Source organism: Pezoporus flaviventris, unplaced genomic scaffold (genome assembly GCF_033815535.1).
Source record: "Pezoporus flaviventris isolate CSIRO_AGI_PZ_B2104156 unplaced genomic scaffold, CSIRO_AGI_Pfla_v1 ptg000037l, whole genome shotgun sequence".
In the NCBI taxonomy this organism is placed as follows: domain Eukaryota; kingdom Metazoa; phylum Chordata; class Aves; order Psittaciformes; family Psittacidae; genus Pezoporus; species Pezoporus flaviventris.
Genome location: NW_026892585.1, coordinates 1,963,694 through 1,990,714, shown reverse-complemented (window position 1 = coordinate 1,990,714; position 27,021 = coordinate 1,963,694). Strand labels below are relative to the sequence as shown.

The 27,021-nt window shown below is 42.5% G+C and overlaps 1 protein-coding gene across 1 annotated transcript in view; it reads right to left on the bottom strand.

Moving 5' to 3' along the window:
• Window positions 1-27,021, bottom strand: part of ZNRF2 (zinc and ring finger 2) — a 52,874-nt gene that overhangs the window by 3,173 nt on the left and 22,680 nt on the right. The window contains exons 2-3 of the mRNA XM_061464449.1: window positions 19,559-19,654; window positions 144-249 (exon numbers count right to left, since the gene is read on the bottom strand). Of these exons, the coding sequence (XP_061320433.1) occupies window positions 144-249; window positions 19,559-19,654 (202 nt within the window). The remainder of the gene's footprint in view (window positions 1-143; window positions 250-19,558; window positions 19,655-27,021) is intronic.

Here is a 27,021-nt window from a genome sequence, read left to right as displayed (position 1 = left end):
ATCTTTAGGATTGCTGCTGTTGTTTCTTTGGTTTGAAACGTAAAAAGGAACTACATTTTAGTGCCCCTTTCAGCACCCCTTAGAGGAGTTACCCAACAAATGCAGCCTTCTGGAATTCTATATGCATCCTGAGAAATACTTGCCCTTTATGGTATATGCAGAGGCAAGGCAGCCGTGCTATAGTATCTCCTTGCTGCAGGTCTTCCAGGCATATTGCACACTCCCCAGCATCTTTACTCAGCACATCCTCTAAGGGAAGAAAGAACACAAAGTTACAATGGTTAAAAAGCAGACAAGCAGACCACTACAAGCAACCCATTCTTTATTGAGAACATCAAGAACAGTCACAGAAGATACTTCTTGTCCTGCAGAAAGCCCTGTCAAGGTGAGGCTAAGCCACACACCAGCTGATTGAGTATTCCTGATGGGAGACCTCTTTTAGCAGCTCAGATCAAAATAAGGTTATGATTTAGTTTCTTGCCTGAATACCACAGCTGCAGCTCAAAACGAAACCCTGTAGGGAAGAACCCATGCGGAGAAGAAGGGTATCAATAATCAACAGTCAGTATCCCTTTGGAGCTTATACTCTCCCACACTATCCACAGCCCACCATGCAGAGTGCTCTGGTGTGAGCCCGGAAACCTGGGCTCTAAACCGTGCAGCCACACGCTGTGCTGCCGACACCAAGAGCTAAGCACTGGGCAAGAGGCAGTGTGTAATGCCTCCAGGGCTTTGAGGATTCGGGCTGGGAGGACTTTTCCCAGCTGTACCTTCTTCCCCGTGCTCAGGTTTCCCTATGGAGGTTCAGATCAAGCCTGAACAGAACATCCCTCTGGACAGGACACTGCAGGTGATGAACTAGGTAAAAATCATCTCAGCATCTAAACACTTGGCTTCTCATTTGCTTTTTCTACCCTCCTACTCATCTCTCTTCTAGACTTCTGGCTTTCTTTCACCAGCTTTGCTGGTACTTGTACTTCACACCTTCAACCTCCTCTTCTTACCATGTCAGCATGCTCTACCACATCCCATCCACCTTTTCCTCAATGTAAAGCATGCAACTGTTAGTAACAGGCGTAGGAGTTTTCCGTCAGGGAAAGATGAATGTTGTAGAGCTCCAATGATCCTAAATTCCTGCAGAAACTGATTTTTCTGCAGCATTCCCAAGTCCCATTACAGAGGAGGAGAAAGCAAGTTAGTAGGAATGCACAAGAATTGGCTTTCACAGAGGAGTTTCTGGGAAAACACATTCTTTGTAATAAAAGGACACGTCTCTTAGCCAGAATGTGGGATGCAGAACTCAGTCCCAGCACAAAGCAAACCAGGAGATCATGTAAGGCCCTGTTTGCCAGAGGCAGGTTAAAAGGCCCAGTCAGACTTCACAGGGCATTGCCAAGGGACCATGCAGCAGCTAAGCTGGCGATCTGGGGCAGACCAGGAAGATGCACACTTGCCAAAGTCAAGCCCATGTGTTCAAACTGACAAAGTTTCCTGGGAAAAGCTTTCCCTTCTTAGCCAAAAGGAGCCTAAAGGGACTCTTCATGGGGGTACAGTCCCCACGTATGACTGAGAAGCCACCAGCTCTCCGCTGTTCTCTTCAGTGGCTCAAACTCTCGTCACTACGGCATTCCAAACACATGGAAAATGACAAGCAGACAACTGAAAAAGCTCTCATGGCAGCAGCAAAGTGAAATGAAATGAGGTCTACCTTGCTTCCCAGCAAGCTGCCTTGTGGGTGCTTGGGTTTCTAAATCAGCACCTATTTCAGTCTCTGCTATACTCACTGGTTATGCTAAAAATACTTCCTAATGCCACGTGTGTGGCATCTTCATGAGGATATGTGAAGAATACCTCACATCAGGTGAACTGTTGAAGAAAGCATTCGAAACTAAAGAATAAGCAATGTATATCCACCACAATGAAGGGAAAACAAAGGTATTTGACACATGGAAACACTGTTGATAGGCATCATAGTAAGACATTTCTTCTATCAGAAGCTGTAAGCTCCCGGGAACACTGCCCAATAGACAAAGCAATTTAAAATAACACAAAAATCTTACAAACTCTTGTATGTTGCTACAAAATCCTGACACAAAGAACTTGCCCAGAAGCGGGTGCTAAGAAGGAATGAAGCTTCCTCGAGGGTTGGTTTGGTGGTGCTGTTCTGTTCTGGTTTTAGATTCAAATATACTTCAATATCTGACACCAAGAAGCCAAGACTCTCCGGACGGCACTGTCCTGCTATAAAGACACCCATTTCTGCCCGAGATGCTAACCTTTGACTGAACATTACCCTCCTAGACCACCTCTCTGCACAAGTGTTTTGTCTCATATCTATTCTCACCCCAAAGTAAGGCTGCAGGGAGAAGCACCATTAATAATTCGAGCAGGCATCATATACACAGAGGATTGTTATTGAAAGTCCCTTTTTCCATGGAGTCGCATCACCAGATCAGCAGCTGGTACCCAAAACCAAACTGGCTCTATGACGCCGCCAGTGAATTAAACCCCAGCTTCCCTCTCTCGGCACTTTTGAGAGGGAAGCATTCAGTCAAGTTTGGATGAAAAACTCACAAAAGCTGTTCAATAAAAACACGATTTCTAACAGAAAACATTCCTGTGCAGCTGCTCTCCCATCATTCTCTATTGTACGTGCCAGACTGAACAACGCTTGGGTCTGAGCTCCCGCTGGGCCATTTAACAGTTCTGCACCTCCTGGCTAACACCAGGGCAAGATGCCAGTCTAAACATTTGTATCTCCCACCAGCCAGGGCACAAGGATCTGAGACTCCTTTTGTTCCCTCCTGCGCTCCCGTGTGCTGCCCAACTGCCATTCCCCTCCCTTTTGCCAACACTAGCCCGGCTGCACAAGTCCCAGGCAAAGAGCTTGCCACCCTCCCTGGCTTCATCCCAGGCTTTTCCATCGGGAGCTGCCAGGCACACACTGGATTTGCCTAGTCATGCCAGAGGGAGCTGGTGTGAACGCTGGCATCGATGGGGCCTTCGAAACGTGGTGGAGTTCTGCCACCCCTGCAGAAGAGATTTTGTTATCTGTAAGGCTTCTACGCTGCTTCTCCCCTGAAATAACAAGGGGTCAGCGCTCTCTACTTCTTGTATTAACCTTACAAATCCTACCAGGCTCTTATGGAAAAGGATAAATACTGAAGGAGTTGGTACAAAATGCGTAACTGCTATAAACGCCCAGGTGCAACTTGGCACTGCGCATGAACAGACTCCAAACCTCTGTAATTATGCTCATAAGTGATTACACATGCAGAGCGACAACAGCAAAACCAAATCCTTCACACACCTGTGACACTTGGAGCCTGACTCCCTTTGGGCCACTTGAAGAGATTCAGATCATCAGTCCCAAATAGGGAAAAAGGAGTAAAAACCTGTTAGACCTGGATGTGTTCAGAATTTGTTCTGTACGTGTTTCATGCAGCACTCTCCTGTACCAACACTGGCTTATACCGGATGGAAGTCAGTTTAAGGGCCATTTAACACCACCTTCTAAACGTATCTGTTAGGGAAAAATGGGTAAATCATTGTGCATAGAACCACTGCAGTCTGACCAGCTTTGATTGTTTCCCTGTACCTCCCTGCAGCAGTGATTCAGCACATACATGTTATTCTTCTTCCCTTGAAGAAAAAAAGAGGAACAGTTTGAGATTTCCTCAATGCTATGATTAAAACATGTATTACCTAAATGGAAGTGAGAAGAGGAAATAAGCAGAGGCCACACTTCTCTGTTTCACCCACACAATGGCACATACACAAACACTCACCACACCCCCCACATCCATCTGCCTTGCCCCAAATAGGAGGTAAACACTCCTCCGCCTTCCCAGCTCTTTGAACAAGTACTCACTAGCCAAAGACTGGTGTCAACGATGAAATCTGGCCAAAAAAAGCATAGTATTTCCTTCCTATGTCTGCTCAAATACTTCCTCCTCCTCTCCTCTCTCCCTGGTTAATACTACTCCTGCTTTAACTTTTGGTTGTCAATCATTTCTCCTCCTAAAATTCTGCCTGTACCTTACCTTCTGCACAATAAGTTCCATTCCACTTCTGCATTTACAGCAAAACAGGTAGTACTGAACTAAAATGCAGTCATCCTGGTGATTTTGCACATACTTTACCAATCAAAACCTTTCTCTAGATCTTGGGAGGAATATATCCAACTGATGAACCAACTCAGCCACGGTTAGGCAACGCCTGTGATGAAATAGTCTGTCTTTAAACTAAGGACTGCAAGAGCACATGCAATACACACCTTATGGATTAAGCCATTAAAATCTGTGCCCCTGCTTTTTGGTTTTCTTTATAAAACACAGATAGCTTTAGGGCTAGGTGGAAGCTGCCACTACAGCTAACTTAACAGCAAAAGACATCACAGAAGGGCACCCTTTCAGGACTATGACTGACACTTAGTTGGAACATAGCTTCTGAGCAGTATCTTAGCAGCACTGAAAGGGGTAAAACAAGAGCCATAAAAGGTTAAAAATACTGATGGATAGTACATATTACCATATAGCTGTTACACATTCATTAAGTTTTTCTGCTGATTACTACAAATTCCCTCAATTTAGCAGTAAAGTCTTTGCTTATCTCTTACAGGAGTACGTCAAGCTCTAGACACTTGGAGGCCAACCTATTTCTTCACACATAAAGCACGAATTCACCCATATTGCAGAATCTATTCTGTAGTGTTACTGATACCACCTTCTGGGATGATGCAGAGTTTCTCCTTACACTATTAACAAAAACAAGTAGACAAGAAGGACCTGCATGTTCCACATGTAAAACTATTTGGCAGTCAGCGAGTACGTGTGTAGGCAATTAACATATTCTTATTAGATGTTCCTGACTTGATTTACTAAATCTTTCCAGCTTCTGCCACATCCATTTTTCTCCCTCTCCATTCCTTTCCATCTACTTCCTACTATACCCTCCTCCTCTTCATACCCATTATTCCACAAAGCATCATTCTCTCTAGCCTTGCTTCTTCTACCACTCATCCTGCCCCCCATCATCTCATTTCCTTTACTCTTGCAATGCAGGCACTGGAGAAATGAGGAAGAGATTAACATTATTAGCCACTAGGTGATATGAATTATACGGCCAGCCTTCTTATTAGGAGTTAATATCCTTGGGAGAAGTAAGACACTGGAATGGAAGGAAAAGGCACCATTATGCAGGCTGTACTTCTCTCATACAGCTCAGTAATTGTCTTTGCAACCTGGTACTGGCTGCAAGCAAAAGCTTTCTCTTCTAGTCCATCCTAAGGACTAGGAAAGCAAGCAGTTTCTTTGGCGCTCCAGCTGATTTTGCTGGCTGCCATGAGGAACATCCTTGGTTCAACATGCTCCAGGTAGGAACCATTCCTGGATGACCAGGTCAGTTCTCTGCTGCTGCTCAGAAATAGAGGCAGGAAGAAGACACTCTGAAGGCCAGCTGACCCTTCAGGGCAGAACTTGCTCTCAGAGCTTTCCAAGCTATGGGGCCTGTCAGCAGATTGAGCACAGCAGAGCTAAAGCCATTCGCTTGGTTCACCTATGAAGACTGTACCTTTATAGCCAGAAGCTAACCTTGCGGTAATATAAGCAACCTCCTCTAGATGAGATGCAAAAGGGAAGATCTGTAACATCTCGTGTTTTTACCTGAACCACAACCACGTGCTTTTCAGGAGTCACAATACCAGAAAGCTGAGCACACAAATTCAGAATTGAGCTTTCCTAATTGACTTCAACCCAAATTCCCTTTTATACTGCTGAAAACCCTAATACCCATATGCTAACCAAAAAAGCCCATTACAACTTTTTGTCTGCTTCCGATAGGCACAAAAACCCCGAACACCACTGCACAGCTTGCGTGGCAATACCTAGAACCTCAGCGGTCTAAAACACCTTCCCCACCACAATACCTATAATCTCTCTAAAGCAAACCAACCAGCGACAGCAAGTGTGGCACTTCATCAAACACTAACAAAGCATTTAGTGGATTCTGGGGGAGGGTGGCTTTTGGTATCTCACCCTTCACCCCTTGCATCACGGCAGCCTGTTATAATTTCCTATTCAAAGCCCAAGCGTTATCCCTGTCTTCCCCTTCCCTCCCACCTCGCTCAGTGTTGGTCCAAGACTGAGATATCCATATACAAACAGACACCCATCATGAAAGACTTCCTCTACAAACACTGCCTATGGTCTTTGGTGCTCCCTCCTCTTAACACACAAAGGTAAAGGGGAGGGAGCACACAAAGCAAAGAGAAAGTCACCCAGGAAAAAACACTGAGGGAATAAGGCCTAAGTGGCAATTCCTGTACCGCAACTCCGCGCCGTGCTGCAGGGAGGCGGCTGCCGAGGTTTCGCTGTTTCTCAGCTAACCTGACGTTTCAAGAACTGGGTTTAGGTTTCTGTGGGACGCTCTCCGCTTTCAGAAGCTAATTCTGAGAAACAGCCGGATGCTTCCTGTTCAGGCAGATAGCGATCAGAGAAAACACACTCTTTATCCAGCAAAGATAAAAACTGAACTAGTAGCGATAGAAATACACTTCAGGAAGCAGGATGAGGATAAAAGCCTGTATTATCCCAGTTACCCTGATACAATTCTGATTAGGTGAGCTAAATAATATCGAGGGGAGAAGGATTTGTGAACTGAGGGAAAACAGTTCTTCCGAAGAGGTTTCCTTCAGGGGTCACAATGGAAATCTATCTGCAACTTTAGAATACCCGCTGGCAATACAAGGTACTCTCCCCCCCCCCAGAATGTAAACCCCACGTTTAAATGACACAGCTTTCATACAATGGCCAATTAAGGTATCTTGATTAGAGAAATAGTCACGTTTGTATCGCAGGACTCCCAATGAAGAGCTTGGCTTTGATAAAAAGGCCAACTATTCTGAGATGCAAAGCTCTTCACTTCTGAGCAACATCCACAGCCGCTCCTATCCCGTCGTGATCAGTGTACCAACTTTCTCAGTCCACACTTATATTCCTAGTAAAAAGCATTGGGGTGAAAGAAACTATCTCGCGTAGGATAAAACCTATCTACTCAATGAGACACGAAACAGCTTGTGCTCCTGTGTCTTGAGATTTATTGCCAGAGTGACTGTGCGTTTCCACAGCAATTCCAGATTTGCTCTCAATTCAAATACCTGACTCCAAAACTTCCGTTCCAAGCTACAGTCTTTCCACCTTCTGTTTAATCAGCCTGCTTGCAGTTTGAGATGCCTCTGAACGTTAAATCGTCTCAAGATAGCTGAACAGCTTCCTCCTGTTGCACTGCCTTCTGAAGGTAAGTTTGTTCACCACGTTTGTAAGTACCGTGTGCTTAAACTGTCAAATTTTAGTCTAGCTACAGCCCAAAAGCTGCACTTGCTCACAAATGAACCACAAACAGTCTTGTCCTCGAGAACATGATTTAAACAGACTTTATGCCAGCCTTACCCATTCTGTGTTAAGTCCTCATTCCAACTGAATGGATGTATATTTGTGTTTTGAATGACCCAAGGGGTAACTTGCTCTTGAACTGTCTTCCTTGGCATACTGTGTTTGTCCCAGGGCTAGAAACATTATTCCTGGGAGATGAAAATCCATCTCACCAGGAGGCATTCTAGGTGAAAAAGCCCTGAATGCAGCAGCATCAAACTAGTGCCCCACAGCAAAACCCCATCACAAATGGTGAAGCCCAGCACAGACTGTCTGAAATAGAAGCTGCTCGCTGCAGCACAGGGAACAAGGAAGCTGCCTTTAGGCTGTTTTCTTGGGTTTTAATTTTTAATGTTTTAATTATATGACCTCTCAGATTTTCAGGAATTACTCTTGAATGTCGGGAGTTAAATCAAAAGCAGCACGTAAAGGGGCAAACCCTCCAGAAAGAAACCAGCAGCAAAGTAAGACTCCTTAGGAAACAGCGTAAGGAACTACAGCTAGGGAATGCCTCCTCCTTGGATCTGCTGGCTAAGAATGATTTATACTTCTCAAGGCTGAGAGTTTACCATCAAAGAGCTTCTTGCACCACAAATATGCTACAAAAGAAGGAGTGGTTGAGTAAATGGCCAGGGGCAACCAGCATGTATTGCTGACAAAGAATCTGCTGCAGTCGGGATTGTTTTACACTGAGCTGGAAATAACTGGGATGAAAGAAACTTGCAGAAGAAAGCAAGAAAGAAGAATATCAGAGTGGGATCCATGCATGCAGATCCTTTGTAATATTGATTCTTTGCTAAACAATGCTTCTTTCCTTTGAGGAGTAAACCAAAGCAAAATATTTAAGGACTACTTGTATGTATCTGCCTATCTGTACATACACAGAGAAATTGCTATGATAGATGGAGAAAAAGAAATCCATTTAGGCATGTGGAGAATTTCAGCTTGCAGTCCAGAGATCCAGTCCCAACCATGTGGCTGAACCATACGGTTTCCCCCTGAGCAACAGGCAGAAATCAAGTCTCATCATCAAGTGTGGCACACTCAAGAGAAATGAGAGGCCCCAGGTCCAGCTCGCCTTGGGTAGCAGTTGTGGTCCTTACCAATGGTTTAAAAGCCAACAAGCAACAACAATAAATCCCACAAAACAAACAAATAAAACCACCTCAAAAAACCAAAACCAAACCAAAAAAACTCCCAAACCACCACCACAACCAACCAGGCATAAAACCCCAGCAGTATTTATCTACAGAAGCTTCTTCTGTAGTAAATCACTGGGGAATCTGAGATAATGACTTAATGAGGCAAAGACAGCACTGTGGTCAGGAGGAGGGTGAAGAATTCATTTCATATACCTTGCAGAAACAGTCTTCTTCAAATAGCTTTATGGTCACAAGGAAGACTTAACTGTGATGATTTAAGTCTCTTAAAAGGAGCAACTTTTCCATGCCAAGAGTGGCTGCCTGGATGCTACCACCAACAGTGTTCACAAACACCGGGGAAGTCAAGCAGAGTGAGGATGCGGCAGAGCATGCACAACAGAAGATGGTTGCCTCTGATCAAGCTGAAGTAAACTGGAAAATACCTCACGAGTGCAGGATGTCGATGTGAGCGTACAAAAGGATCCCCACTGAGATTAGTGAACTCCTCTTGCTTTGTCAGCTTTTTTAAGTGACTGAGCTGATTTTATCCCCAGTACAAAAGGGGACCAAAAAGACTGCCGAATACAGTTTTTCCAAGGCTTCAGCCATTGACCATCACCAAAACTATGGTCAGGAGCCACAGGAACTGCTTTGTCATGATTTCCAATTAAGAAGTTTCATTCTAGTAATGGTCTGCAATGAACTGACAGCGTGATGGGGACACGCTGGCCTACAGAACTCTGTGAGAACTCTCTTCTAACACAACACAGGAGAAGCAGGCACATTGGAAACCTTCATGGAAGGAAAGGGTAGGGCAATAGTGTCACTGAAGAGCAGAGACAGAGAATGAGGAGAAGCAGCTCAGATGCAGTTAGCTATCCTACTGCTCTGGACGACATGGGGTACTTTAGCAGTGACTTGTCCTGAAGCTGGCTGTGGGATCTGATTCAGGGTTTTGCTCGCTTCGTCCTTTTCCAAGTTCCTGTTCCAGGCTTCCTACAGGTGCCCTGAGCACAAGGTTTTGCCAAGTCTTTTTTCCAGTCTTTTAACACTGGCCAAATAACTGACTCACTTCTTTGCAAGCCTGCAGAGAGGAGTTTGGTTTGATCTGATGCATAACGAATGTATCGGGAGCACTGAGGAAGATGGCAAGAAAGATGAAACTATAAGCCTAAGCTCAAAACAGGAGAAGGGCAGAAAAAAACAGGTGTGTCTGACTAAGACACTATTCTTAGGGAACACACAATGCATTGCTGAGCAACACACAATGAAGACACTGGTGCCAAAACACAGCGTGCAAGAAGTCTGCCTTATTAACCCCAGTGCCAGGTGTTAGGCCTACAGGGTGCTTTTCCCAGCAGGCTTGAGATCAGCCTTCTCCAAGTTAAAACTGCCTGTCTGGTGTCAACGTGCACACACAGGGCAGGGATATGAATCACTGCATAATTTCTACTTGCCTGTCTATTCTGCGCACAGCAGACAGACTGCTTTTTACAAGCTATTCCTATTTTAAATGCGATTATCCCTGCGATATGGATGGAATGCAAAAAGTTCTGATAACATCAAATATTGAGTCGGAGCTTTCAAAGTTATCTCAATTTCTCTGCTTTACACGAACCATAATCCAGTATTATAATTTATTCCTGTGCTAACAGGCACCTACAGGTTTTTACTATCCCAGTAAGACACTACGTATATGTGCCTTTAAGAGGAGAAAAAAAACCTGAAACACCAAACCCCATCAATAAATCTTCCTTTGTATTTAAAAGCAAACAGCATCGATTTCTTGATCCTAGCAATTAAGTCTAATAAGACACACACATAATTCCAACCGTATTCATCAATCATGACTGTTCACAAGTATTAATAGGAAAAGATTAACATGGGAGATATGTTAAAAACCCACCCAAAACAGAACAGTAGTCCCCAAAGACAGTTCTCCAGTATTTGTTCAAAGCTTTTGGCACAGTCTGGCAGTATATTTCTACAACCATATTAAAGCCTTACTTTTCTCCTTATTTGTTAATTTTACAGGCTATCAAAACTATTGGACACCAACACGACAAGGCATTTCAGGTAATAAAGCCATAGAATCAAACAGACTTCCTTGGAACTAGGGAGAAAAAAGTAAGATAAAAGCAGGAATCAATCAATTCCTCCCCCATCTCTTCATTCCAAACAAACAAACATTATTTATGGGCTAAAAATTATCAACGAGTACTACATTATTGCTTAGCTACATGAAAGCTATCCAATACCTACTGTTACACATGACGAGCTAATGAAACTTCACACAAGGAGGGGACAAAGAACATGGTCAAAATGAAGACAACTTGATATGGCTTTAAATTACAGACACGTACTAGTGGAGGGTTAAAACATTAGTTATCTGAGGTTTTCACGAGGAAACTCTAACAAGGTTCCATCAGGGTCAATACAGTTCAGCAACAAATCTAGCAATAGGGATGTTTTTCATGTTTCAGCTGTTAGAACGCTGGGTCATTTCTGGAGCTGAACGTATCTGTGTCCACGTGAGACAAAGTTATGCAAACTTTGGGAGCCAGGAGGTTCCTCCAGGGAGGATACCACAGGCAAGCCTAGTACTTTGTACCTACGTCAGTATATAGGCGATGCAATTCATGTCAATAGGCATTTTACAGCCCTGTTCTAGAATCACTGGATCCTATTAAAAGAAAAAAATGAAATATTATATTCTTTCTCCTACATAAGCAGTGATAACAACATGATAGAGCACTCTCACTTCTAAACTGGGGATTAACAGTGTTTTCACCCAGCTTGTTCCTGAAACCCCCTGCAAAAGCTGGACTGACTTCCTTTATTGCTGAAGGGTTGAGTCTGCAACTCGGAAGCACAAGACTTCAGGTAATCCAAGGGTTGCAGGTTTGAAAGCCAGATTTTAAGCTGAATTCAAAGTAGAACGACAACTGACATTTCAAGGCAATCCTTTTGATTGCTCTGCTCGTGGGGCAGTTTCGAGGCAAGGAGTGCCTCTTATTCTCTTCTATTTCTTTAGGAAAAAAATCCTGATCTGTGAACAATCTGTTCTAGTTCCTGCAAAACAGTGAGGAATTTCGGGGAGGAAATACCATTAAATTCCTACACAGACCACTCGATCTCAGCGAGATGTACTTTGGCATTTTTTTTTACAGAAGATTTCAAGAGGTTTTATTTCAAAATCCAGCCTTTGAAACCTGTCCTCTACGATTAGGCAAAGCGGTGTTTTTCCAAGCAGTTTGTTTCCACAGAGCAGCTACAAACAAAGGAGTTTGCTGCTAACAGACGAGTAAAATCGGACGGTTTTAGAAGCAGCAGCTTTAAAGATTGCAGAATTCCCTTACAAAAGGAGGAACCCTGTTTCTCCTGAAGCCAAATTCCCAGCAGTCACAAGACTGCAGCAGTTGCAGATACGATTTATGACATCCTCCGAATGACCTCTCAAAGCTAAAGACTGATTAAGTGTAAGACGTGGAAGGTGGCTCCTGTCTGCCCGCATTACACGACGCAGAGTCACAGCCCAGTGAGCATTTGCTACCTAGCAAACAAGACTGTCCCTTAGCTTCCCGCTGCACTGCACTGCCATTATAGGAAGGAAACACAACATATGGAGCAGTATATCAGGTCCTCTTCTAACCCAACCTGAGTCACGCCTTTCGTCAGCTGCAGATGTTCTTTGCAGGTGTATCTGTAATTTTCTAGGACAAGAATTGCCATTTGACTTTAGCAGCACTCTCAGTACCAAAGCAAGACAAGGGCAGGACCTGAGGTTAGGAGCAGCTGATAAGGGAAAGAAACAACTTGAGCTATTCAGCACATGAATGATCCTATTTTCTCTGCTTCAGAAACAAGCAGGCTTGTTCTATAGCTGTCAAAGGCTTCACTGCACTTATCAAGTGCTGCATAACTAAATATTCCCATGTCACATATGTGCATTTATATAAAGGCCATTCCAATGTACCCAGAAAAGATTTGTTGTCCCGCTCTCAAGAACTGAATTAAGCATGAGCTGACATAACAGCTATTCTGGCCACGAGTGATTTGCAATGGCTCCTTCACAGGAAGTCTGGTCTACCAGATTTAGGCCTGGCTCAAGGGAAAGCAGGCAGAGAATCACCCACCAAATACCCTTCTGCCCAAAGGTTCATTAAAAGAGAAAGTCACATTCACAAAGAATTGGAGGACAGTTGAAGATCTGAATGGATGTGATCTCTGCAGTGTGTCCTCCTCAGCAGGATCCAAGCGTGTCAACTTCATCACAGCAAGAAGATTCAGCATAATCTATTGAGCATCCCCAACCTGCACCATGACAGTGAGCTGTCCTAGCTTCTTTACAAACCTATGCCTCCCTCTCTCTCACATGAGAATCAAATAAAAAGCAATATTGCTACTTCAAACACCACCATTAAACCTCTGAAATTGTATCTTACCAAGGTAAATGGGGCAGCCTGCAGTTCTGGGAACTGCCGTTCCAGACGTTCAAAGCACTTCCCTCTTAGCTACACTATGTTCCTGTTTCAGGAGCTTTCTTCACAGACACACCATTGGAAATACACAGCTTGGTTTTCTGACCCCATAGGAGAGGGTTGACAGTTTGTGGATGTGGAGGAGAGATAAGAGGCTGCGGACTCTAGAAGTGCTGCAATTCCACACTATCACAGCCTGAGCCAGTTCAGCCACCGACTGAGGCAGCAATGGGGTCACTGAAGCAGCCCTCAGCCCTGGTAGGTCCATGCTGAAGTTGAGTGTGGTTTTATTTAGTGACATTCATCAGCATTACTCTTTAAAATGAACAAACTCCCTCCTAACAAACCCGAAACGTTACAGGCTGCTTTTGCAGTGATACTCTTCTGTGAGGTACCAAAGACTGCTGAGGAGAGATTTGGGATGGCTGGAAGGAAATGCAGCTTTACTGAACAAAAGGGAGGAAGAGCTAGTTTGCTACTGCTCCTCCTGGCAGTCTGGTTCTGATGAGTAGCCATCCATGGAAAACACTGGTGATCACCAGTGAAAGTTTCCTCCTTGTTCAAATGTTACCAACAATTCCCAAAGGGAGGAAGTCCAAACCAAACAACTTAATTTTAATCAAGTTCTTCAAACACAAATCCCTCTTTAAATTGTGACAATGGTTTGCAAGACAAGCTGTGGATGATACTGTATCAATTCACAGAATAACAGCTGTCCAAATGTCTGAGAATGAAATATTTACTATAGTAATGTCCTACTGTCACCACGTTAAAATCTTGAAGTTCAACAGATGTACAACAGTTCTCATTAAGAGCTACTTAAGAAAACACTCTTAAAGCATCAGGGAAACTGAATGAACCTCCTACATACTCTGGAGGATGCTCATGAGCACACAAGATCAGAACAAGAGTAGATGTCACTGTTTTAACTGCAAGCACAGGGTAAGTGTCTGTTTATTTGCCTTGTTAAGCTACCTTCTAAAGCATGCTCTTCTCTCTCCCTAGCATCCCTGAGGGCAGAGCAAGAAGCTTGAAACTTTCAGCCAAGAATCTTGTTAAACTCCACAAATGGAAGAATTGAGAAATTCTATGGAGAATTTTATACCTTGGATAAAGTGGAATGAAAAGAACTGGTTTGCCTTTGCATTAGTTTGTACTGCTTTGCTGGAAGTCTAGTCCTATTAAAGGATGAGGACAAGGAGGAAGGCTTAAGCTTCTCCAGGCAGACTGGCAAGATGCCCTTTTGCAAGGTCTTTTAGGGTATGATCTCTCTGGCAGAGAAGTGAGCTTGAAGCTCACCATTCTTTTTATTCCAGACTGAAGTTTTGAGCACATCAGTCAAAACAGTCGACAGCATCAGCCCTGCCTTCTTTTGTGCACAGAAGTGACCAAGGAAATCAAGTCACTGTGGTGGGTTGAACTTTTTGAACATGAATACATGTACCTGAACACCAGATTCATGTATTTCAGTGGTCCAAGTGTTCGGGTAAGGTGTGCTACTTTTATCCCTTCTACTGAGCAATATAAACTGAGTCAGTTCTAGCACAAGTAGCTTGCCCCAAAGATGCTGAAACAGCCACCAATCAATGCAGCTTACAGTTTGTGATAGAAAAAAACAGTTAGTTCAGTCCCATTCACAAAGAATGGCTCAAACAGATTTTTATGTAGTTTTTTAGGTGACTCATGCCAACCTTCAGGTCTCTACTTTGGATCCAAACGCATGTGCTATATGGCTGTCATTTAGATGTCAGCTCCTCTAGCAAGATTATTGCTCATACAGATTCCAGCTCAGGCTTCTGACACTCAGTGCAGGCCCCTGCATGTAGCAGTACCAGCATTTCTCTCTCCTCACAAGACAAAACTGAGCCAAATACCTCAAAGTGATTTAAAATAAAGTGCATTTAAATCCTCATGACAAAACCCTGCTTTGCATCCTTGCGAATCTGAATCTGTTGCAGTGTTGTGGCCCAAGTCACTTCCATTTCAGTCAGACAGCAGGGGAATATTTGGCCAAGCTGTGCATGGTGTTAGATTCAAACACCCTAGAAGACAAACCAAGTTGCTGGGCAGGAAGAGCACAGTTTCATTCACGTTTTCCCTTCTAGTTTTCAATATTCTGTCTGTAACAGCCTTTCAACACACTAATCCTCCATTCAAAACAGAGCTACATACACTTTAAATATAAAATCCTATAGGTAACCCTTTCTACCTGTGATGTTTGATCCCCTGCTCTGTTTTAGTGTGACAGCACTCAAAAAATTCACTTACTGTAAGTGAATTAACAAGAATGATTGCAAAGTCATTACCTCAAGTAAGGAAAAAACCATCTAGCAGCTTACGCACCAGATGCCTCAACGTTCTCCTTCTCTGAAATCACACTAGCAAAAGCTTTTCCCCTTAAAATGAACCTTGTTAAACACGTTAGCCAATAATGAGACCCACTGAATATCTGAATTAAACACAGAGTGGTCTGAGTGAAAGCAGCACTGATGTCAAAGCAGCAGCAGCACCTCTCAGCAAGCGGCTTTGAGGAGACCCGCACAGAAAGCTTCCAGTAGGACAGCGTTCCAGCACTAAGTGCTGACTTGATGAAACCCAAAATATTCCACAGGAATGTGCTAATTCAGTCAAAACCTTTGAAAGAGGACAGGCCGCCTCGCCGAGCCAGCCAACCAGTCTAGTGAGCTGACTGGCTCTCCCCGGGGTCACTGGCTTCCCTATCTGGGCAGGAGCCAGGCTGCTAGTCCCTGCTCTCCGAGAGGCCTTTAATAACAATGACAATAATAATGATAAAGTGTTACAAAGTGTTCTGAGAAACAAAGGAATTGTTAGCATGAAAACCAGAATTACTTCAGAACCAACTGCAAGGTTAGCTCAAGAGGAACTGGTCGCATTTGGTGCGGAGCATCCGAAACTGGTGCCTTTAAAGTCACAAATCTCTCCTGTATCCTCTAAAGTTTGACAAAAAGGCATCAATACTGTGTAACAGCAAAAACTTAACAATAATTATATTCACCAGATAGGTCATCAGCTAGGAGTTACAGGCACGTTGCTTCCAAAGCACAAGTAAATGCCCCTGGCTTACCAAAACGCAGGGTTATCTTGTAAGCAACATCTTCCACAGTGTAGTCCCTTAGTGGGCTCCATGCATAACTCACCATGGCAAACTTCAGTGAGCTGGTACAAGGTGCCTCATTTAACACTCTGGAGAAGCTCATAGGAGCACGTATGGCCATATATACATATATGCTAATATTTTAGCAGTGACAAAAAAAAAAGAGTAAATAATCTGTCAACCAGCAAGTAACTGACTTTCTCCATACAACTGGCTTTTGGCAGCTTGTGCATAACCAGTGCATGGGATCTATTCTGGCTTCTCACAGCAACTCAGCAAGCAGCAGTATGAAGAGAGTTTTTAATTGCTAAGAAAAGCGAGGCTTTTTAAGACAGTAATACCAAACCCCACAATGGCTTCGCACAATTCTATTCACTTAACCAGCTTTTGTGTATCAAAATGCCTAGATATTGGTTCATGCGTGAACACAAGTAGTTTTAGAGATGCGGAACAAAGTTCCACAGTAAAAAAGAAAGAGGTCTTTTTACATGCCAAATTGAGTCAGCAATGAGATCTCTGTTGCAGGCACGTCATATGACTGTGGAAGAATAAGGCTAATAAAATGTACTGATTTATTTATATGAAAATCAGCACAACTTCCAGCACAAAACTGGACAAAATTGTGACCAGTTCCTTTCAGAAAAGACATGTAAATCAGACAGCTGCCAGAGTTTGCAGTTCACTGACCCTTCCTACTGCCAAATGCAAAGCACAAAGGTAGCTCAGAAAGCAATTAAGACATTGGCTGAGAAGACTCATTAATTCTTTGCAAACTTAAAATCACGACTGAACAGCCTTACGAGATTTCTCTGGGGAAGGCTGCACGCCTGGGACTCGCTTCTGAAAACAAAGGTTTGTCTTCTCAAGATGACAAAACACATACTTTGCTCCCTGCTCTTTCTCAGAACAACTAATACATGGAGAGTATCATGAGGAAACACATCTAGAACCAAACTAGACATAAGCACAGTTCAATCCAGCTGCTAATTTAACATCTGCTGAGATAGCCTAAGGCTCCCTTCAACTACTGAGATAGTCTAAGGCTAAGGTTTTCTTCAACTACTTGCAAGCAAAACTGAGATGCCCTTCTTATGGCTTATGACAAAAAAGTAGATCTCCTCATCATGTCAAAACTATACAAGGGAAAAAAACCCTGCATATAGCCCTTCATATGCAATTCTGGGCCTGAAGTCACAGCAGCATTAAGTTACCAATCTGATGGTTAATTCTTTCATTAGCCTCATGAAAGGATCACATACCACAGTCACTCCCGAGCACTGTACAACTCTGAAGCTACAGCCTCCATTTCTTTGCGCTGCAGTAAGTTAAATAACCAGATACAGGCTGTCATTTAAGCTTTAGTCCTTGACTCCAGGCGCTAACCAACTGGAGTTGGAAGGATCAATGCACACTGCTATTAAGTGTTTATGAGACCATACTTCTCAGTAAGTTTCTTTCTCAAACCAGCCTATGTAATTCAGCCACTTTTGCTTTCAAGCTCATATAACTATCTCCTCTAATGAGTTTCTGAGGCGTTCTATCCAGCAGATGCAATCCTAAATTGAGAAATGAGATGTTGCTGGTAATAACTTGGACGGCGCTTTCTAAAACTGCTTTTGTCACGTTGCAGATGATCCAGAGAGTGGCTTCAGGTGCTACTCACACGTTTTACTTCTGCTCCTTTATACAGAAGCTTACTGATTTAACAGACTGCTCAAAGGTATCAAGATGGCCCAAAGCAAGGCACCAGCTGAGAGAAACAGTACAGGAAAAAACCCAACCAACCAACACCAGAGTGTGAATACAGCACCATTGTGACACCAATGAACATCACCAGCAACACTGAGAGGTTACACTATGCAACTGCTGGGTCTTCAGGAAAAAAAGGTTACTCAGCTCAGTGTGCTCATATATACATGTAGGAAGCAGCAGGGGCAAAGGATTTGTGTCAGTCATCTCCATTTGTGCACGTCCCATCAGCTGGGTTACTGCCAGAGCTTGCTTCTTGCCAGCTTGCCTCCTCCTGCTCCACCCTAACTGAACCCAAGTGCATTATCCGTCCCTGACCGAGCTGACAGCCTGCTTCTCCGGAATGTTCAACATCCCTCAATACACAGATGTCTATCAACTCATTCTGGAAAATGCTCAGTCCTAAATGAAAATAGGCAAAACAGAGAGAAACAAAGCCCCCTCTGTTAAATGAAGCCCAACCTTCTCAGACAGATGTATGCTAACACCAGGAAGACAAAAAAGCAGCAACAAAAACCCCAAACAAAACAAACCCAAACTTTTCCTGAGTGCTGTGCTTTGAGATGGATTTCACAACGCTATGATCTCAAATTATTTCTGCAATTAAGGGCCAGCGTTATTGCTATCCAGACAAAGAACAAGGTGGGATTTGTTCCAACAGAAAAGAATCTAGTGTAGGATACCCTAAAAGCAAGGAGCCAGGAGGGTCAAAGAGCTCATAACCCTGCAGGTTATTTATGCAATAACTTATGTTGGAAGGGACCTCTAGAGGTCCTCTGGTCCAGCCCCTTGCCCAAAGCAGAACCAAGTTAAACCAAGTTGCTCATGGCTTTGTTCAATCAATTTCTGATCATTTCCAAGGACGGAGGTTGCACAACCTCCTCAGGTGCCTGCTACTGTGTTGGACCACCCTCATTATCCAGCGTTCGCATTCAGCTCTCACATATTCCACATCTGATGACTGGTGAGCAATAACCTCATTCAGAAGTCACTGTAACATTTCCTGATGGTAGGGCAGCTCTGCAAAATTAGGCACTAAGATTTCAGTCAAATTTTCTAATTCCTATTTTTCTGAAACCTTTTGTGTGCTTGCCACAGAACTGTCAGCTTAAGCAACAGTGATAGAAAGGTTTGATACCAACAGTAGCAAAAAATCCTATTTGCCTTGCATGGAAGACTGCCTATAAGGAGAGCTTCGTAGTAGGGAAAAACCAGAGCTACAACAGATGATTCATTTGACATGGGCAAGCTTCAATGAAATCACAAACCCATACATATCTGCCAATCCTCAGGAAGTATCACATATGCAATCAGCTAAAGGAGAAAGTTCTTCAGCTCCTTCAAGAAAGGGTCTTTTCCTTGAATAACATGCAAATGCACAGCACAACAAGTCCTTAATTATGCCACCAGAAGGAGACTTGATTCACCTACTTCACTACTTGATGTCATTAGATGAGAGGATGTTCAAGCCACACCTATCTCAAGCAGACACTACATGCACACTGACCAACATCCAATCTTGTGGTCAAAGAACAGAATAAAAGCAAAAAGCCACAAAACAATTTACCCATCTTATTAAATAACAAATTATTACAGCTATCATGTTTCAAATTAGCAATTATCAGCTTACTTCTTTCTTACCATTGTAGGTTATCCTCGGTTTTGTCAGACACATCACAAGATGTAAATCCATTTCGTCAGAAGATACAAATTTTGAACATACAGGGCACTTGAATCCTATGGAAGATAAAGATATGTAAGTTTGAGTACACTCCATCATGTTGCAAGTATGTATATTCCAGCCAAAAACCTGTTCTGCATACATCAATAGAATGAATATATATATATATATCTGGCATCTTTTCAGTTTTGACCTGACATTTCTTACATTAACATAATACCCTTGATTTCAAAAGATCTCAAGTGTTTCTGCAAATTAATCTGCTGCCAATTGCAAACATGTCAGCACCTCTTGAATGCCAACTTCCCCAATGACTCTAAGAACAGTTAAGACAGGAGCAAGAGGATAATATGACTCTACTGAAAGAGAAACTAAGAATGTCTGGGGAACATAGCCATTCAAATCTGAACTTGGGCAGGAACCCTGAGTTAACATCTTAAATGGAATAGCACTGAAACTTTAACAAAGGATCTCAGTTTTACATCTCATCATGCAAGCTCCAGCACCTTTTACCAGTCTGGGGCACAGTGAAAACATTAACTCAGGGGTGTTGCCTCACCTACTGAATCACTGATATTTCCTGTAGAGCTGAATTTACTTGACACATCTCATCCTAGCCAAGCACGACCTTGTTGAGCTCTCGAGGTAACAGCCTGAGCCAATATGGGGTGAAGAATAATTAAGACAGTCTGGACTGTGATGCAACTGCACACTGGTTCGTGACAAAACCATTTAATACTTTATGTCATTACTAAAGACAGCAGTGTTCCAGTTAAAGGACAAGGCAGTTGGGCAAGTTTTACAGTCCACAGAAAAGCCTGACTGATTGTGATAGCCTGAATAATTAACACACAACTGAGAGACAAAAGGCCACCAACAGGGATCTTGTGTAACAGTTGTTTAAGAATATATCTACAGGACGAGATATGGCAAAAATATCTAAATCCATGCTCAGTGCAAAGGACCAACTTCCCCGATGCTGTTGAAAAGTAGTAAGGCAGGCACGTATAAAAGACCACTGCACCTTCCATCAACATCCACATCTGGGCCTGCTCCCCCATGCTTTAGTTTGTTGCCCCTTACTTTGGTACTTCCAACCTTGCGGGTCCACAATGAGGGGAATCAGTCAAGGATGACAAGCAACTTGGTGCTGCACTCTCAAGTTCCTGTTGCCTGACAATTCTGATCTTTACTGTTAATGATTAGCCAGATGTAAATCAAGCAACTAACCTGAAGCACTAGTGCTTGATAGAAGTAATACACTTCATTTGTTAAGACAATGATCTTTATTTCTTCAGTGCTGCTAAATAGGAAGCAAGTCAAAGCAGACAACTGGTAACACCCATGAGGAACTCTTGAGCAGCAGCTGAACACAAACCACTTCCTGAGGTAAAGTACAGTTCTGATTCTTCCCATTTTAGCAATAAGCAGTTCATACGTAGCTCTTCTGCTGTCAGTCTTCCACTTCAGTTTAAATACTGCTCTTCTCTCCTTGTTTTTAATCCTCCTCCCAACCCACATCTTTACAGATACAACCATAGGTTAATAAGGATACACCAGCCAAACACATCTTTTGGACAAAGCAAGTTGAAAGGATTAATTTACTTGCAGAAAGCTTTGTCAGTGACCCTTCAGCCACTGTGTGGCTCCTTCCCCCAGGCTGCATCTCAACATGACTAAGACCAAAACTAATATCTCAGTCCTCCAAACACCCAAACCCACCCGTAACTGTTTTGTTAGGGCTTTCCTCAAAAACTAACTTGGGGGAAGTTTCCTCTCAACCTTTATCAGCCTAATGCAGCTGACTACTCTTAAGTCTAGTCAAACCCTAAGACCCGTGCATTATTCTCATTTATAGGCTTCTGTAAGGCATAATTAACAACATATTTGGATATTGAAAAGCACGTAACTTCCTTATGCATTGCAGACCGAGTCCTGCTGTGCCAGAACAGTTTGCATTAGAGCAAGTTAACATCTATGCTCACGGCTTATTAGTTAAGCACCAGGACAATCATTAACAGGTTCCCTCTGCTTCTCTGCTTTCTGCACAGAACCCCTCCACCTTATTGCCTAGGGTCATCAGGACATCTAACTGGGACTGACAAAAGGCAGAGAAAACCATTACTAGATCTTTAGATTTATCAACTGTTAACTTGCTTGTATTAACAAGGTACATATCCCAGGAATCATTAGAGGGAATACTTCAAATCCAAATGAAACTGTAGGGAGAATTTGGGTAAATAATAATGATGATGATAATAATAATTCTTCTACTGAAAACCTTGCTTAAAGGTAGACAGCTGTGAAAAATCTTTCTGCTTATCCACCTATTCAGCTGAATGTGCTTATACTACTATGTACCTGCCCCTAAACCTAGCAAACAGTTTAGATTCTTCCAATAGAGTAATTATTTTAACCACACAGTATCTTGTGGCTTGTCCAGTATCAAAGGGGATCTGAAGGCAATAGTTAAACAACTACAAACGTCCCCCTAACACAAGTCTGGAATAGCTGACTGCTGTAGCTCTACTCGGCGTGCAGAACACCGAAGAACACAAGAAGCAGAGGACATCCCACTTAACTAAGCCTCATGGACCAACTTAGCTGCCAGTGGCAAAGGTATCTCTGTAGAAAAGATGCGTTTCCAGTGACCAGCATCAGCTGCATGCCAGAGACACAGAAGCAGAAAAGGAGCCTTAAACTCAGAACACTTGCTGAACCATTTTTCAAACACAAGTGAAATCCAGATTCTCACTCCTTCACAATGTTCTGTTGCAATGTTCTGGACTTAGCCATCTTCCCCAGGAGGTGCACAGTGTACGTTTTGTGTGAAGGAAACTGCCGTTTCCAACTCCATCAGTGACCCCAAAGAACAAATGAGTTTGACTGCAGACGCAGTATTTACTTTATTAACTGCATTTGAAAAGTATAAGTAAGTGAAGGATAAACGCTCTCCACAAGCTGGTTAAAGGTGCTTGAAGAAAGCTGGTATTTTCCCACCTTTCCACAAATCATAAAGCAATAGTTTCATGACCCAGTTTGCAATTAAGTACTCCGTAAGAACAAAGGCTCTATTGTACCACTGGCCCAGCAGGCTAGCAACATTTATAGCCTATGTTTGTTTTTACCACGAGTCTCAGGGAACCATTCTGATAACCTGAAGAAAGTTTCACATGACTTTAACAACCAGCAACAGGTTGAAAATAACCTGCTCTCTACACAACTTGTTTCACTGAGCTTCGCAGATAAACAGTGCATTCACAGGCATTTGGACAACAAAGTGGAAGTAGTCATCAGATGAGGTGGCATCACATCAAGTGTCCTCTAAAAACTAGGAAACTCAATAAACTACTTTCTCACTGTCTTTACAAGGAGAACACAAGAGAAAATGTAGGTTTAGGTAAAAATCCAGCTCTTATGAAGGTGTTGGTTTCATAGCATCCCTTATCCTCATCCAAGGAACTACCACCTTTGTATGAGGGTCATCACTGCTTGTCAGCACAAGCTGTACTTCCTCTCCCACAGCAGAGAGGCCATTGCCTGTGATACACCCTAAGCCAGGGGAAGAACCACTTCTCACCCCATTCTCTGTCTGTACTGCAGGAAAGACCTGTACAGCGGAACTGAGCAAGCACACGCCTTTAGCTGACTTTTACAACTGCACACTTCAGAGTCAGGGAGACAAATTCTCACAAGCTCCCATAGTCTGGTTTCACAACCCTGACTACAATACCGAAAGTAACACGTTACTTAAAACCAGAACCCTGGGGGAAGGAAAAAAAAAGTACAATTACAAGAAAACAGAGTCAGAAGAGAAAGCTGCAGCACAGCCTCTAAAAAATCCCAAGGTGGCACAGAAAGCTTGAAGTAATTAAACCTATGCAAGTAGCAGGACTTAAATATTCAGCGATGACCTCTCTCTCGCTCTCTCTTGAATGCATTGCTGTCTTCAGACTCCACCAGCTTTTGCAAATGAAGCTGCAGTTAGCCAAGAATCACATCTTCTGTCACATCCATCTACCCAATGTGCAACTTCCATCTCTGTCAGGCTTGGAAACTATCCACAGGGACAGGCGGATGGGTGACTACTCATTCTATCTGCACCAGTTTCGACCTCTAACTGGTATCTTACTGTGTTTGGCTTGCTTTGCAAACATCAGCCCATTTAACTTGCAGTTCAGTGCACAGCGAAGCAAACAAAACCCATCCAACAAATAACAAACTTCTGGACCTTTATGATTTTTTGCAAAACAACTTTGCCAACTCATTGTGGAATATCTACTTTGTGGTGGCAAAAAAAGGAGCTCGGCGCTCCCAGACTGCGTTGTGGAGCGTCACAGAAGTACACGTAAAGGAAACACAGTCAAGCTGTATCAGACTTGCACAGAAGAATGGATGATCCTTTTGGTCAACACTAAACAGTTGTAGCAAGGAGTAAGCACAAATAAAACCTGCAACAACACTAAAGACTGCATCAGCCTGATCAGAGTAACCTTTCAGCAGAAAACATCTTAATAGGGACATTGCCAAAACCAAACTAGAAGTATAATGAGACCAGCTGTTCTTTTAAAATGAGTATGCAACATTCTAGTATTGTAAGGTTTTTGCATCCTTGTGTTTTCAAAGAAGATGGATAAATCCACCTTGGTTTGCATTTAAAGAAGTCTTAAGAAAAGAGAAATCCTTGCATACACATACTTCTCTAAAATGTATTTGACAATAGGAAGCTTGACAAACATTTATTCACGCTTGTTCTTTGGTACTTAGAAAAATAAGCACAGACAATTTGGAAGCACAGCATCCAGTACATATGATGGTATAAGGGTGGTATGCAAGATTACCATCACACAAATAAAGCCTGCATAATGATGCCAAAGAAAACAACACAAATAATTCCCTCCCACCAATAAACAGAAAAGACTTCACCTAATCAGAGAAACATGTCAGAATGGACCTCAAGAGGTCATCAAGTCTATCCCATTCTGGAAAACTGGGTTAAATGTACTTAAGAGGATTTAATCTGCCCTTAAAAATTAACTAGTGAAAGATTTTACAGACATCCTAGATAACCTACAATGCTGTTCAGCTATTCCTAGACAGAAAAATCTTCCCTTATCTGTAATCTGGCACCCTTCAGTTACAAAAAAAGGTTGCTTATTTCTTGTGTGTTCAGTAGATGCAGAAAACACTCAGTAACTGTCTCCAGTATAAAAACATGTTCACACTGGAAAATGTGCGTCCTTCATCTTTTTCCCCTAGCCTGCAAAAAAAAAAGTCAGTTTAATCTTTCCATCCAGGCCTGGTGCCTAAACATTTTGTTCCTGTTGCTGTCCTCTGGTCTCTCTCCAACCTTAACACGTTGCATTGCCAAGAAGTGGGCAGACATTTCAGGCTAAGACTCCGTAAATCCTAAGCAGAAATTAAATAGTTACTTATCACATTGTTCTTTCACACTAGGAATTGAATACAGATCTATCTATAGAGAGAAATTATCTTCTTTATGTGTGTATATAGGTACATACACATTTTAAACCATCAGATTACTGGCTCATTCCCACTAGGAGTTGAATATAGATCTATCTATAGATAGAAATTATCTTCTTTATGTGTGTATATAGGTACATACACATTTTAAACCATCAGATTACTGGCTCGTTCCTCTCGTGAGCCGTGACAATCCCTAAATCTTCAGCAGAACTGTTACAAGCCAGGTGCCATATTCTAGTGGCACATTTTGTTTCTCCTCACATTTAGTAATTCTCATTTATCTTTTTTAATCCACTATGAACACTTTTCTAACACGTTAAAAATGATGAACTCAAATTTTGCACTCCATAGTGCTTTCAGATAGTACAAGTTCATTCTTATATTCCCTTTCTTAAAGTGTTCAGCCTCCAAAAAAAAAGGATTGAAAACAGACCCATCCACTGTGATACTTGAATTGCTCTCTTAGAGCAGCTTACAGGATTTTGTTCCCAGCTCTTTCAGCATCCACCTACTTTTTCACCTAGACCATATTCTCCAAGTTTCCTCATGAGAATACAAAGCAGAACAACATAAGCATTTTACTAAAGTCAAACTGTAATGCCTTTATTTCTTCCACTTCTTCCTTTTATATTCAGCTGTGTAGAGGACTAGGAAGTGAGACTGTAAGAACAGCAGGAAAATAGATGGAAATCATTCAGATTCTTAGTGAAGTGACAACAGTCTGGGTGAGGTCAAAATTCTCCCTCCTGGAAATTCAGTTGTAAAATTTAAAGAAGAAAAAAAAAACCCAAGAACCCCCCCCCCAAACTACATGGATCTGTCAGAGTTATGCGGCCACAAAATTCTCTCTTCTCCTCAGACAACTGAAACGGAAAGACAGAATGAGTCATTTCTTAAGCCTGAAAACATGAAGCTTTGTACATGAAAGTTAACATCTTACCTGGCAACTTTACCCATACCATGTAAGAGAATATGATGGTTATTTCACACTAAACTCAAGGACAGAAAACTGACATTAAATACATGTCTTTAAGTTAGAGGGGAAAAGAAAAAAGAGCATTAGCAATTCCCAGCAAACCCTGTAGAGGATTTCTGGGCGCTGTAGCTCCCAATAAAAGTGGCTACTTGGATAAGGTTTGCCATTTTATGTACAGGAGTTCTTCTGTTCAGGGAGAAAGCATCTTGCTGAAAAGATACATCTAGTTCTCTAGTTTCTATCCTTCCGTATGTTGTAAATGGCCCAAGCTGGGAGAACACAGAACCATCTGGAAAGACTTCTGGAGATGAGAAGAAATAAAGAAATACTCCCCTCAATTTGGGAGAGAATAGGGAATCAAACAGAAATAAGGAACAAAATACAAACATTCCAAACTCTGTCTTTTCCTGAAAACTGAACCAGGAGACATACAAATAATTTCTTTTTCTCAGCACTTAATCTAGAGGGGTTTTCTTCCCCACTTCTGTATGATAAAACTGAAGTAAATATACTTGTGGATTCCTTGAGAGAAACAAGAGATTTTCTCTTGTGTTTTCTGGTGTTTTGTAATTCAAAGCTCCCACAGTACTCAGTGGGAAAAGGGGACATATAAAATAGGGAATAAAACCAAACCTAAACCTTACTTTAGTTAAGGAACCCATGGAATAATTAGAGAAGATGTGTTTAGATAATACTTCATCTCCTAAGCTAAAAGTTAGGAAAGACAAAATTGTACTACATCACTTCCTCAGCTTCCTTCACCTGGTAATTGGGAAAGGGACATCTTCAGCAGCAATCAGTGAGAAACAACACAGTACAGAACGAAGACAAACTGAATTCAAGTCACATCTTTTTTTCTTCATCTTTATCACCTGAACAATGTCAGGTGTCTAAACTCCATGTAAAAGGAACCTGATGATGATTATAATTGACAGCTGCAGTTTTAGAACCTGAAGAACA